The sequence below is a fragment of the Anabrus simplex genome, chromosome 1 (genome assembly GCF_040414725.1).
Source record: "Anabrus simplex isolate iqAnaSimp1 chromosome 1, ASM4041472v1, whole genome shotgun sequence".
Classification (NCBI taxonomy): Eukaryota; Metazoa; Arthropoda; class Insecta; order Orthoptera; family Tettigoniidae; genus Anabrus; species Anabrus simplex.
Window position 1 is genome coordinate 601,640,505 of NC_090265.1, and position 13,895 is coordinate 601,654,399.

At 40.1% G+C, this 13,895-nt stretch overlaps 1 protein-coding gene across 1 annotated transcript in view; it reads right to left on the reverse strand.

Annotated features, from left to right (window-relative positions):
• LOC136857193 (homeotic protein spalt-major) overlaps positions 1-13,895 on the reverse strand; it is a 651,196-nt gene that overhangs the window by 168,377 nt on the left and 468,924 nt on the right. Inside the window, exon 2 of the mRNA XM_067135652.2 lies at positions 8,782-8,832. Within this exon, the coding sequence (XP_066991753.2) occupies positions 8,782-8,832 (51 nt within the window). The remainder of the gene's footprint in view (positions 1-8,781; positions 8,833-13,895) is intronic.

A 13,895-nucleotide genomic window follows, 5' to 3' on the forward strand; every position in this document is an offset into this window, starting at 1 on the left:
TTTGAAATTAGGCATGAGGAGGGTTCGCGTTTTGTTTTACAAATATATCTGATTACTTCACATAGCTTATATATTGTATTCTGATCACCTTCTAAATACTACATTAGTAGTCATGCCACAACCCAATGTCTTGTAAGGATAAAAGCCTTCCAACGCGATATATTTGGCACTTGAAAAACACTGCTGTTGAATATCGAGTAGGTGGATACATCATTATTCTGCCATATGGCTATTAATTTCCTATGCAAGTTAAGTTTCATACCATTTATCTCTATAAACTTCGTGTGGTGTCCGTCTGAGAGACTGTCTGAAATTTTTCACTACTCTGCTGGTGAGATAAAAAGATGAAACTTTGCACGCACATTCTCAATATATTTACTTTCTCAAAAGCATTAAAAATCTGAAAACGTTTACGATACCGTTATAAAAATATAAAGCGTCAGCGCGCAACCCATGGAAATCCTTGGAGACCTGGTGTGTAAAGGCTTCGAATATTAATCTAATTAACCGGTCTAAATAATAATAATAATAATAATAATAATAATAATAATAATAATAATAATAATTCCCACTCGGTCTACATCCAACTATTTGTGTATAGATTGCAAGAGCTGTTCTCCTGAATAACTGTCATGGTTGGAAATTCCTAGGTACTAGTCCTCTTCATCACACATCTTCCCAGTACGAGGATCCAGAGATTAACGGGAACAATAGTGTGAAAGTGAATCAAGTTCTAGCTCTAGTGTATTCTTTCTCTTCTCCTTCTTCCTTGTCTTTTCCCAATTAGCTGCGGTCGGTACTTTGTATGGATTTAGCCCAGTTTTACGACCGAATGTCATCCTGATGCCAATGCTGGAATGTATTTACCATTGAGTGTTCCTGTGGTGAGCTGTAGTGTGATGTGTTATATGTAATATGCCGGAAATTGAACTCAGGGCCCAATGAAACGAAGGTCACTACGCAGACTATTCAGCCTCAGCTAAGGAAGCGGAATAATAATAATAATAAAATAATAATAATAATAATAATAATAATAATAATAATAATAATAATAATAATAATAATAATAATAATAATAATATAATAAATCGTCGGACCAACTCTACTTGGAATGTTCTACCTACTCCTCTGAATATTCATTTTTCTTTCTTTAGTCACTGTTGATTCATCGAATTCATCATCTACTTCGTAAATAAGTGAAATACATCTCCTGTTTTGATCTTATGTTTCCTACTGTGACATGGCATTACAAACCGAGCAAGTAGCTGTAAGTTTGCAGTGGGGAGATGGTGGGTTTGAACCGCACCGTTGGCATCCCTGAGGATGGTTTTCCATTTTCACACCAGGTAAATTATGGGATTGTACCTCAGTTATGGCCACGGCCACTTCATTGCCAATCCTTTCCCATCTTCATGTCATCAAAAATCTTCCATGAGTTAATGCGACGTTAAACTACCAGGAAAACATTATTCGCACATACTTCGTTAACACTAACATAGTATTCCAATAGCTCTAGCAAATTAGTCAGGTTATTTATAATTATATTTATTAAGCCACGTACACATGACACTACATTATTTGCCTTATGAATTTGGCAATACAAATAAAAGAAATAATCTACATCAAAAGAAGAGGATGCAAAACAATTGATTGTACTAATTAGTACAACCCTTTCCCGAGCTACAATATCGCGGTGCTGAGATCGCTTCACAATGCATTCAGCTTGCCTGTCTGGTCTCACTTTACATATTCCTCGAATAATAATGCATCGGCCATAGTAGACGCAATGTAACTTATCTCTTGCCCAGCGACTGTCATCTTAAACCAACAACTTATGGGCCCAATCTTAGACCTGAGGACCCATCCTTTTTAACTTCTTCTTAATTAAAGACCTTGAAATCACTTGATCTAAATCGAAAGTGCTGCCTTCGGCTTTTGAAATTTATAACATCAGTTTTTGGCGTCTCGTGTCCCAGCAATAAATCTTAAAGAAAGTATGGTTTTGGAAAAGGTGTTCCTGATGCACATCGATAAAATAAATTACCCAGAATATAATGAATATTTTACGGTGACATTCCGGCCGGTTCTTCTTCTCTTACTGCCTTCCTCTCCCTTCAGCAGAGCACGTCAAGTTGGATTCGATCAGTACATTTTGGCGCTTAGCAACTGTACACAACGCACTACCACATGGGATAAAAATGTCTTCCATGAGTTATTATTGCCGCTTGATTGGACAGAGATGATAATGAAGATGGTGTTAATAATAATAATAATAATAATAATAATAATAATAATAATAACAATAATAATAATAATAATATATCTTCTTTCCTCCTGTGGTTGGGGGAGGTAGAATGAATCCACAGTATCCTCTACCTGTCGTAAGGGGCGATTAAAAGGAAGATCCTAGGGGTTCTCAACTTAGGAGTGTAGTTAGATTACCAGGGGCCCCTAGCTGATTCTGGCATTGTTTCCACCTAATTGGCCCAGACTCCTCACTTTCATCTTTTCTATTCGACCTCCCTTACTCAACTTTTGTTCACTTCCGATCTGGCATTACAGTATTAGGTGTGTGTGGCGTAGGGAGTCTTCCTTTTCACGCTCTTTGCGGCCTTTCTTTTTCTTTTACTGATACCCTCATTCTTCCAAGGACTGACATTCTTAATTTTTTCCTTCTATGATTAGTGTTAAGAGAGGATGGTGGTCAAATTGTACTTCCTCATTAAAAATAATCACAACCACCACCTCAACCACCAACAAAATACATCTACATTATCACCGAGCCAGTTGGCCGTGCGGTTAGGAGCGCGCAGCTGTGAGCTTGCATTCGGGAGATAGTGGGTTCGATCCACACTGTCGGGAGCCCTGAAGATGGTTTTCTTTGATTTCCCATTTTCACACCAGGCAAATGCTGGCTGGGGCTGTACCTTAATTAAGGGCACGGCCACTTCCTTCCCACTCCTAGCCCTTTCCTATTCCATCGTCTTCGAAAGACCTATCTGTGTCAGTGCGACGTAAGAAACTTGTAAAATAAAAATTAAAAAAAGCCTCTGTCAATTAAGTGAGCGCCTCCACAATCCTCTACTTGCAACTAACTCTGTGGCTAGTTTAATTTCATACCTGTTACTTCTAAATAATAATAAACCGAGTCTAACAATCGTCTCCCTCTGCTTCTCTTACCCTCCATGGCAGTCCAAATTCCCCTAAGTAATGCATCTTCCATTCTCCTTACATGAACCCACAATCGAAGCCGATGTAAACACACAGCCTGATCCATCGAGCTCATTCCTAACTTAGCCTTTATTTCCTAATTCTGAGTATCCTCTTGTCATTTTGCCCATCTGATGTTGTTGTTGATAATAATAATAATAATAATAATAATAATAATAATAATAATAATAATAATAATAATAATCGTGTTTTTAGGGGTGTGATAGCTGGGTGAAAGTGGCCGTGGTTCGAATCTTAGGCAATGCATGTTGGATTTCTGAAATGAAAAGTCACGTCCATGCCATTCTCATCCCACTAATAATAGAAGTCGCGTGGCTATAATCACGATGCCAGCAGTAACATGTCAGCTTTGAATGATGTTGGTTTTACATCCCACTAGCTTGGCTATAAATCCTTGGCAAAAATACGAGCAATCGCAGTTCTTCTATTTATTTATAAAGTATTTAACAATCTTACTGGTAGCCCTACCTTGCTCTCTCTGTTCGACTTGTCCGTCCCAAATGCATCTATACGACCAATATATAATTATTACCTTCTACTGCCCAATATCAAGAACCCAGCATCATAGTTACTCACCAAGGCTGAAGTCGATGAAATAAAATGAAATGTCGTATGGCTTTTAGTGGCGGGAGTGTCCGAGGACATGTTCGGCTCGCCAGGTGCAGGTCTTTTTATTTGACTCCCGTAGGCGACCTGCGCGTCGTGATGAGGATGAAATGATGATGAATACAATGCATACACCCAGCTCCCGTGCCAGCGAAATTAACAAATGATGGTTAAAACTCCTGACCCTGCCGGGAATCGAACCCGGGACTCCTGTAACCAAAGGCCAGCACGCTAACCATTTAGCCATGGAGCTGGACGTCAGTGAAAATATTTGATAAATATAGCAATGAATACAATACAGATTGTAGCTACGTTCTCTTCCATACTGCAGCAAAACAATGTAAACAAATAATTTAATTGTTTTCTATTCTGAATTAAAACCCCCTTCTGGTGTTTCTATAATATTGTTAAGATCATAGTTTTGGATTGCTTCCTTGTTTCTATTGATATTGTATCATCATCGTCGATAACATCACTAACATCATAGTTTTATCATTTATAATGATGATGATAACAATTATTAATATTTAATTAATATACAATTAATTCATATTATTATTATTATTATTATTATTATTATTATCACTGATACAATCACCGTCATTATCACGTATAACATGTTTTTTGTTGTCTTACTGTGACGATGGGATAGAGCAGGTTTGATGCTGGAAAGGTAGCGACCGTGGCCTGAATTAGGATACTGCACCAACATTTGCCTGGTGTGAAAATGATAAACCACGGAAAAACATATTCAGGGCTGTCATGAGTGGGGTTCGAGCCCACTATTTCCCGAATGTAAGCTGACAACTACTTGACCTAAGCCGCGTAGCCAACTCACTTGGTTGTTATTAAATACCTTTATGTGAATATATAAGCGAGCATTTCTATTACAACTGTATGGCCAACCCTTGTCCAATTTTTCTACGGGGTCGGGTATGAAGTGAAATGAATCTTCGTAGCGAGTTTTTCGACCGGATACCCTTACTGACGTCAACCTTATCTGAGGAGTTAATGGGATGAAATGAATGACGCCATATGTAATAGCAGGAAGGAAGAAGGTGATACTCGGTGACGACACATGGCCTGTTCCTGTCGAATAGCACCAAGGGGTCTGCTCAAGGCTTAACGTCTCCATCCGACGGACGAAATCATCATCAACAGCATCACATGCCCTGACTCCATGTAACACTGCGGAGAAGTTTGGAATTGAATCCAGACTTTTGGCACGCAATCTAGTTGTTAGTAATTTTATACCACCACCTCTCCTACCCTGTCGGCGAACAATTTGATGGTGAAATTTTTTTGACCAACGGGACTCGAACCGGCTAATCACGGTGTTGGACCATATAGACTAGACACCTCAACGATCATGGCCACCAGGTGGGCTAATAACTTATATTACTGTACAATACAATAATCAAAATGCTGTCTATATCAGCAAAAATGTTTTTGTCATTTTATGGTGATTAAGGACTTCTATTGGATTTACCATAATTTTAGGGTGTTCCTTCTCTCTTTTCATTCCACGTAATAATAGCCTATGTGTGTACGTGTTTTACATCATTATGTTTGTACTTGTCTGAAGCACAATAAATAAATAAATAAATAAATAAATAAATAAATAAATCAATAAATCCACTAACATGGGCTCAGGAAGTGGGCGCTCTACTGACTCAGTCACTCAGCCCCGCTAGCCTGCTTTTTCACTTTGTGTGTTCGTCGAACCTTTACATTTTAGTAGTCTTAAGATGTGCTAGATGCCGGAATTTTGTCCAGAAGAGTGGTTCCTCAGTGAACTAGAAACATTCTACTGACATGAGTCTCACGAATTTAAACCGAACAACTGCGAAGTGACTCGATCCCATAACCTTAAGCTTTAACAGAAGAGCGCCGAGCACTGAAGATTGGTGAAATTACTATTTGTTAAGTCCTTACTCATTTTTGGAAATATTCACTTATCTTCTCAATTACTGACGTTTGATTTCAAGGAAAGAAATTATATTTACCATTGAGCTGGCACTCCAAATAAGTTGATCGGTTATCATTTTACTTTCGCAGTCCTCTCGTTATTGATGCGTATTCCTGAATTCGATACCGTTTTCTACTGACAACCATCCACTTCGTCTTCATCACGTTGAGTTTCAAACCCATGATATTCTTCTTATTCTTTGCCTCTTACCGCTCACTTGGTGGGGTCGCGGGTGAAATGTGTGTCTCACATGTGGAATTTGCCCTGTTTTACCGCCCGGGTGCATTTCCTGACGCCAACCCTGTGTCGTGGGATGTAGGCGCTATTGCGTGTTTCTGCGGTGGTTGGTAGCATGGTGTGAAGCCAGATGAATTAAGTAGACGGGGTTAGAATCCCTGTCCCTTCCGGAAATCGAACCTGGGACCCTCTGAGCCGAAGGCCTCGACACTGACCATTCAGCCAAGGACCTAGACTTTCAAACCCATAATATCAATAAAGTCAATGAAGACTTTACTGACTTATGATGGACGATATAAAGAAGTAGCCTCATTCTGTCCAGTACCAACTTTTAAAAATGATGTGAAGACATTATTCTATTCCCTTATAATCTATTCTACGCAATTTTCCTCGGAGAACCTTCTATTCACCAACAGCTGAACCGTGCCCTTATCATGGATGTTCTTACCTTACAAGAAGCCTGAGAACCTTTGACCACAGATGTTAATGCAAATCGAAACCACGGAGTTCCCACATGAGTGACAGAGGCCGCCGTTGTTCTTGTCGGTGCATGCAAAGAAATGAACAATGGATGCTCTATCACGCAGCTTGTGTGCGCGACGGCAAAGTGCAATTTAATTCACAATAAGAGCACTGACGCTTTTATAATCTGTCCATGAAAATAAAGAAAATATCCTCTGATGAAACATGCAAGATCCAATTCATAGCCGTGCTATTATTATTATTATTATTATTATTATTATTATTATTATTATTATTATTATGTCTACGTCCGCCTTCGTAGCGTAACAGTTAGCACTATTAGCTGCCGTAATCGGGGGGCCGGATTCAATTTTTGGTACTGCCAGAAATTTAAGAATTGCAGGAGGACTGGTGTATGGTTAAAATGGTACATGCAGCTCACCTCTACTGTGAGCGTGCCTGAAAACAGCTAAACCACCTCGGGACGAGGACACGAAGAATTTAATTATTTACACACATTAAAAATGTGCAACTTTGTTGCTATTGTTTACGCATGCTAGTTATTTGTAATTGCCGGCCGCCCCGCGGTGTAGAGTTAGCGTGCCTGCGTCTTACCCAGAGGTCCCGGGTTCGATTCCGGTCCAGGTCAGGGATTTTGTTTGCTAGTGGCTTTACGTCGCACCGACACAGATACTGTAGGTCTTATGGCGACGATGGGATAGGAAAGGCTTAGGAGTTGGAAGAAAGCGGCCGTGACATTAATTAAGATACAGCCCCAGCATTTGCCTGGTGTGAAAATGGGAAATCACGGAAAACCATCTTCAGGGCTGCCGACAGTGGGATTTGAACTCACTCTCTCCCGAATACTGGATACTGGCCACACTTAAGCGACTGCAGCTATCGAGCTCGGTCAGGGATTTTTACCTGCATCTGAGGGCTGGTTCGAAGTTCACTCAACCTACGTGATTACTGTTGAAGAGTTATATGACGGTGAGATGGCGGCCCTTGTCTAGAAAGCCAAGAATAACGGCCGAGAGGATCCATCGTGCTGACCAAACGACACTTTGCAATCTGCAGGCTGAGCAGCGGTCGCTTGGTAGGCCATGGCCCTTCAGGGTTGTTGCGCCATGGGGTTTGGTTTGATTTATTTGTAATTACACAATACAAGAATGGATTGCTACTTAATATAATGCACGAGCATAATCGTATCTTTTTTTCTTTTTCTTTGGTTTTTTCTTAATGAATATTGCCAACATCACACTCGGAAGAACTGTTGAATGTTCCAGTGTCTCAAAACTGATTCAGTCAATTTAGAGCTTAGTAACTCTCATGTGGTGCGAAACAAAGTTTTCAAAACTAGTATCAAGGGTACTTTTTTCAGGCATCACGAGGTATTTTGACATTAAACAAGGTGAAAAATGGCCAGCCTTATAGCAAATAGGGTACCGTCACGAAATTCGCCATCAGTATCTACGTGAAGTATAAAATGATCTTGTAAACAGTGCTCACAAAAAATCATTCTTACGGGCTACACCAAGTAGAGTCAGAAGAAAAATTAATATACAGATGCTGATGATGAAATGACGACCCTTCAAGTATTAATAGTAGCCTACAATATACCCAACACTATATCGAGAATGTGATAACTGTCTTCAGTTTTTCACGTGATTTCATCTGTAATACCACCACGACCACTTCCAGTTGTAATATTGGTGTTTAATTCTAATACTTCTGCCGATCTATTTAATACTTTTCATGATATTTCTTTATATTATTTTAAATATTTTTTTCCTATTATTCTCCAATGAACGGCGGAAATCGAGGGCCTTAATTATGAGACATAATCTGATTATAACGGTACTGCAGCGTTGTCACTTTATGTGAAGAACATTTTTTGTGGTTGAAACTTCGTCACTAACATGCTATACGCAACTATCCACCTGAATAAAAGAAAGCCCTTATCTAGCCTACACTACTCCACTCAACAGACAAAACTACTGACATTTGCACACGCACACACAAAACTAAATAAAAAAGAAGAAATAGTCCCTTATATATTACAATAAACTTGCGTCCATGGTTCATATGGCAATAAATCATAATGGCCAAATTTTTGGTCCACCTGAATTAAAGAAAACCATAACCTAATCTACACAACTTCACTCAAAGGACAAAACTACTGACATTCTGAAAACCGACATACAAAGAAAAAAAAAGTAGAAGAAATAGTCAGGAACTTCAAAGACCGATATTTTAAAAGAATCGCCGTACTATACCTTTGTTTCCATCATGAAAATGATCTGGTGACGGTTCCACCTCCTCGCTGGCTGAATGGGAAAGAAAAAGGGTAGATGTTAATGAGAGAAATGAAAACACGAAACTAGGCATTAAAAATATCTGCATGTGCTAAGTTACTTTTACTCATGCATCAATCCACATAAGGATGTATTTCATTTTCTCAGTAATTCAGGGAAAGAAATAGCTCGCATGCTCACACTTTTCAAACACTACAATTCGAAAACACGGAAATGTAAATAGGAGTTCAGGATCATTAATCACAAGCGAGAGAGAAATACACATTTCAGTATCAAGTTCTTATAATAATAATAATAATAATAATAATAATAATAATAATATTAATAATAGTAATAATTCATCTTACTAGTTTTACGAATTTTTGGTGACTCCGAGGTGCTAAAATTTTGTCTTGCAGGAGTTCCTTTACGTGTAAATCTACCGACATGAGACTGGCGTACCTCAGCACCTTTAAATACCATCGGACTGATTCGGAATCGAACCCGCCAGCTTGGGCTCAGAAGGCCAGTCTTTCTACCATCTGAGCCATTCACTCCGGCTAGTAACGAATTCTAACAGAGAGAAAAGATTTGCTAGATGCTTGGGATCAAAATTTTGTGAATGTTGTTGACTGATGTTCATGGGCACCTTATGAACAGCTTATAGTATGTTTTATAATTCAAAAGTAATACGGGTCATTATAAGAACTGACCGGCTGAGGTGGCAAAGGCGTGCTAGATTCACCTGCAATGCCGTGGTTTCGAATCCTCAAAAGGAAGTCGAAAATGTTAGAAACGAAATTTCCACTTCAGGAGAGGTAGCCTACACCCCGACCTGTACTAAACATGAGTACCAGGTTAAATCCTGCGATAAAAAGGAGGCCAGGTGTACAGCCAAACACTCTATCCCACTTAATGTCTCGGTTATGGATAATGGAAGGATAGTGGAAGCCTTCAACGCCTCCAGAAATCTGCTTCCATGCTTCTAACTTTTCTATTTATTTTTTTTTCTTCGTTTCGGCCGTCTATGGACCACGTTTGACAATCTTTGCGGTATTTTTGCCTTCTCTCTCTCTGCCAGTATATTTTCATCCTTTCTCCTACTTCTTTCTTGTGTTCTTTTGTACAGGATCTCCATTTTCTCACTAGTATTTCACGTCTCCTGGAAACCACGGAACTTTATGACGAGTTGTCTAAATCCATTTTTGCCCATGATGTAATCTTTCGGAAACTCCATTTTCATCAAGTCCAACCTCACTTCTCGAAACCATTTCAACTCTTGTCTTCCTCTTCCTGAAGAATTCAAAGATTCTCTTCGTTAGTCTGTTACTGTCCATGCTCAACAAGTGTCCATAGAATTGTAACCCTCTCTTTCTCATCAATTCAACCACTCATTCTGTTCTTTGATACAATTCTTTGTTACATTTGAGTCTCCTCATTACATTCTTTACATTTGGACCTAGAATTTTTCTTAGCATTTTTCTTTCAAATTCCGGATATCTTCAAGCCCATATTATTATTGCCGCCGCCTCGGTGGATCAGGGATACAATGTCCGACTTATGATCCATAGTTTGCTAGTTTGATCCCGGCCGAGACTGCCGATTTTTGAAGGGAAGGCGAAATTCTTGACAATCCATATTATACTTTTTAGTATATTAAAGACCTCATTACTCCATTTCTTCGATTTTATATACACTGATGAGCAACTTAATTAAGGATACCTGCTTAGTAGCGTGTAGCACTTCCTTTCGCCCTGATGACGATGGCAGTGCGGTGTGACACGGACTGCACAAGATACCAGGAGCCATACTGACCCATGGCCGTTGAGCAGTCTCCTATAACGCACCGAGGCTGTTAGGAGCAGGGCCAGAGTGAACACATCCCTCTCGACAGCATCCCGGATGACCTCTATAGGATTGAGGTCCGGTGACCTTGATGGCCAGGCAAGAATCCTCGTATTCTTAGAGTGTTCTTCGAACCAATCGGCCACAACCAGGAGTGATAGGCCGGCGCATTGCCTTGCTGTGGGTACAGATCTCCCGCAGGGTGGTGGAGGATGGACATCGTCTGACAGAAAGTTCCTGTAACGTTCGCCGTTGAGCGGCGTAGCAGATGTACCAGGGGTTCCAAATCATCCCATGTGAACGGTCCCCGTACTATTACTTTAACCTACCCTATCGTAGGGCCATTTCGCTAAAACGCAGCTCATCAGTTGAACTCGATTATACGACATCCAAAGAGCCTGATAAATTGTGTCGTTATGAACAAGTGTTGTTGTAACCGAGATGTATGTTATCAGCCGAATGAGGTGGAAAATGATATAGAGCAAAACTCAATTAGGCTTATTCTACATTGTTCACATTTCTATTGAGTCTGGCATTACAGTGCAAAATTAAAGTACGAACACCAAAATTACAAATCCAGTATCGTCATACTGTTTCCAGTCCTTCAACCGGGTCAGGAATGGAATGAATGAAGTCCCAATCTAGCGGCGAGGATAGGAATTGTGCCGGCTGCCGAAGCCTGTCGCACTTCTCTGCGGTAATGATTAATGGCTGACAGATGAAATGATTTTGGAGAGTGTTGCTAGAATGAAAGATGGATGTGAAAACCGGAGTATCCGGAGAAAAACCTGTCCCATCTCCGCTTTGTCCAGCACAAATCTCGCATGGAGTGACCGGGATTTGAACCACGGAACACAGCAATGAGAGGCTGGCGCCTGAGCTACGGAGGCTCTGTAGCACGTACACCCCACAATAGGCCTACATAATTACATTTCATAAAAGAGTGCGAGGGGTAGAGGTGGGATGTGGGGGGAGGGGGGAGCTTGTGTGCAGTGCTCTCCGATGGTCAAAGAGTCTGTCTGGAAGTCAATCCCAACCCGGATTTATGACTGATTAAGTGGCAATAAAAGTCCTTGGTTCTTATAAAATTCTAATTCAAACTCAGGTTTAATATTATGTTATATGGGTAGACGCATACATGTTTCCCGTATTAAACAAAGCCGAAAAATACTTTCATCATGAGGAATATCTTGGTAGCACCGAATATCTGACTGTACAGACGAGGTGTCGCTGAAACCGATATAGGCCCTATGTGTTCAGACCTCAACCCGAGGGCTGGGTGGATCCCCAACAGCTCGACCATTAGCTGTCGTAGATGGCCTAGGCATCACTGATAAGGTGTACTAGACAAATGAGGAACGATGTAGTTTCCCGTTGCTTTCCTCACTGCTATTAAATATCAGTCTGCCAAGCCCATTGAAATGCATGCACCAACCGATTCTATGAGCAATATTTTCACACCATTCATAGCAGGGACTGGCTGCATTAGGAATGACATTACTAACATCCCTCATACCTAAGTCACTTTCATATCGTGAAAGCAAAGGATAAGACTGAGACAGATCAATGAAAGTAACAAAATTGCTCTAGCCGATACCAGGAGATATAGTGCACTGTAAACACTAGATATTGGCAGCAAAGTTCTACAGTTATAGATAATATAAATGGCGTATGGCCTCCAAATGGGTCTGGTGCAAGTCTTTTCGAGTTGACATCCATGAACGACCTGGGCGTCTGTGAAGATGGCATAAAAAACCTACTCTGCGAGCCGGAAGAATTAAGCAGTGAAGGTTAAGAATCCCCGAACTGAGACTGTTTGGACCAAAGGCTAGCATGCTAACCAGTAAGTCACGGAGCCGGGACCGATGTCACGGGGGCGGGTAATATTTTTCTTCTGCTCATGATACCACTTCACCTGCCTCTAGAACTGTTATTAGTATTGTTACTGCAATATCCATGCGCTTCGGAATTCCAGCAGTATTTTTTTTTCATTGCATCTGTCATGTTGAGGACAGAACTGTTGAAGTCCCAAGACCACTTGGAGTATCATGACAAGCGTATCGCCCGCACCCACACTAGAGTAGATGGCACAGGCAAGTCGATATCGAGAAACGATTTCCTGTAACTGGTTGTGTTGCGTCAAGGGATAGGGAGGGACCCCAGGGGTGTGTTTCAGTCAGGCGAGCAGCATCACGTGACATCAAGATGACTCGAAGCGAAATAAAGACCAATTATTTCAGCAAGACGTCGCTCGATAGGATATTAGCTATGTTCGGAGAGCACTTACTTGCGGTCTCGTTCGTTCCATATGATCAACACAGCATGTGAAGTGGTCATTCATCCATTATGGATGATCCGGTTATCAACATGATTTTGGATCCAGTAGGGAGAAGCCAGTCGTCTCTCATGCTAGAGGAGTTTGGCGGAGAACACTTGGTAATAATAATAATAATAATAATAATAATAATAATAATAATAATAATAATAATAATAATAATAATAATAATAATAATATGAGTGTCGTGGAAATTATAGCCGAGTTCTATAGTCTGTGGATCAGTAGTCGATTGCCGATCTCCAGATCCCAAGATCGCTGGTTCAAACCCGGCAGAGCTATTCGGATATTTGAAGGGCGGAAAAAATCCATCCGACACTCCATCTCCTACCATGTCAGCATGTAAAAGATCACTGGCGATACATTTCGTGTTTACCCGACAAAATTAATTAAATCTCAGTAATTATTACCCGAAAGAGACCCCTTTCTATGAGATATGGAAGAGGAAGAGTATAACGGAACACCGAAACTGACCCGCAGATAAGGCCATACCATCATTAGACTATTAACCTTTATTATTATTATTATTATTATTATTATTATTATTATTATTATTATTATTATTATTATTAAAACTGTCATCTTGCATTTGAAAGATGATGGGTTTGAATCCCAGGGATATTAACAGCAACAGTAATTTCTGCCCGTAATTTTCTGGGAACGAAAATTACTTTATTCTTAATCAATAAAGTAGGCAGATTGTCGGCTGGCGATTGCCACTAATTACATGTTCTCTTTGTCTGCATTGCCTGTTCATTCACTTGGACGTATTTTTACGGTCTGTTTCTTCTATTTTTATGGATTAAATAATTAAAAAATAGAACAAGTGTAGACTATATAAATCAGTTCAATGCCTTGTAGACTTTTTTCAGTTGGTTTTTGAAGGATATGTGTGGGGTGAAAATTGGTAGCGCGA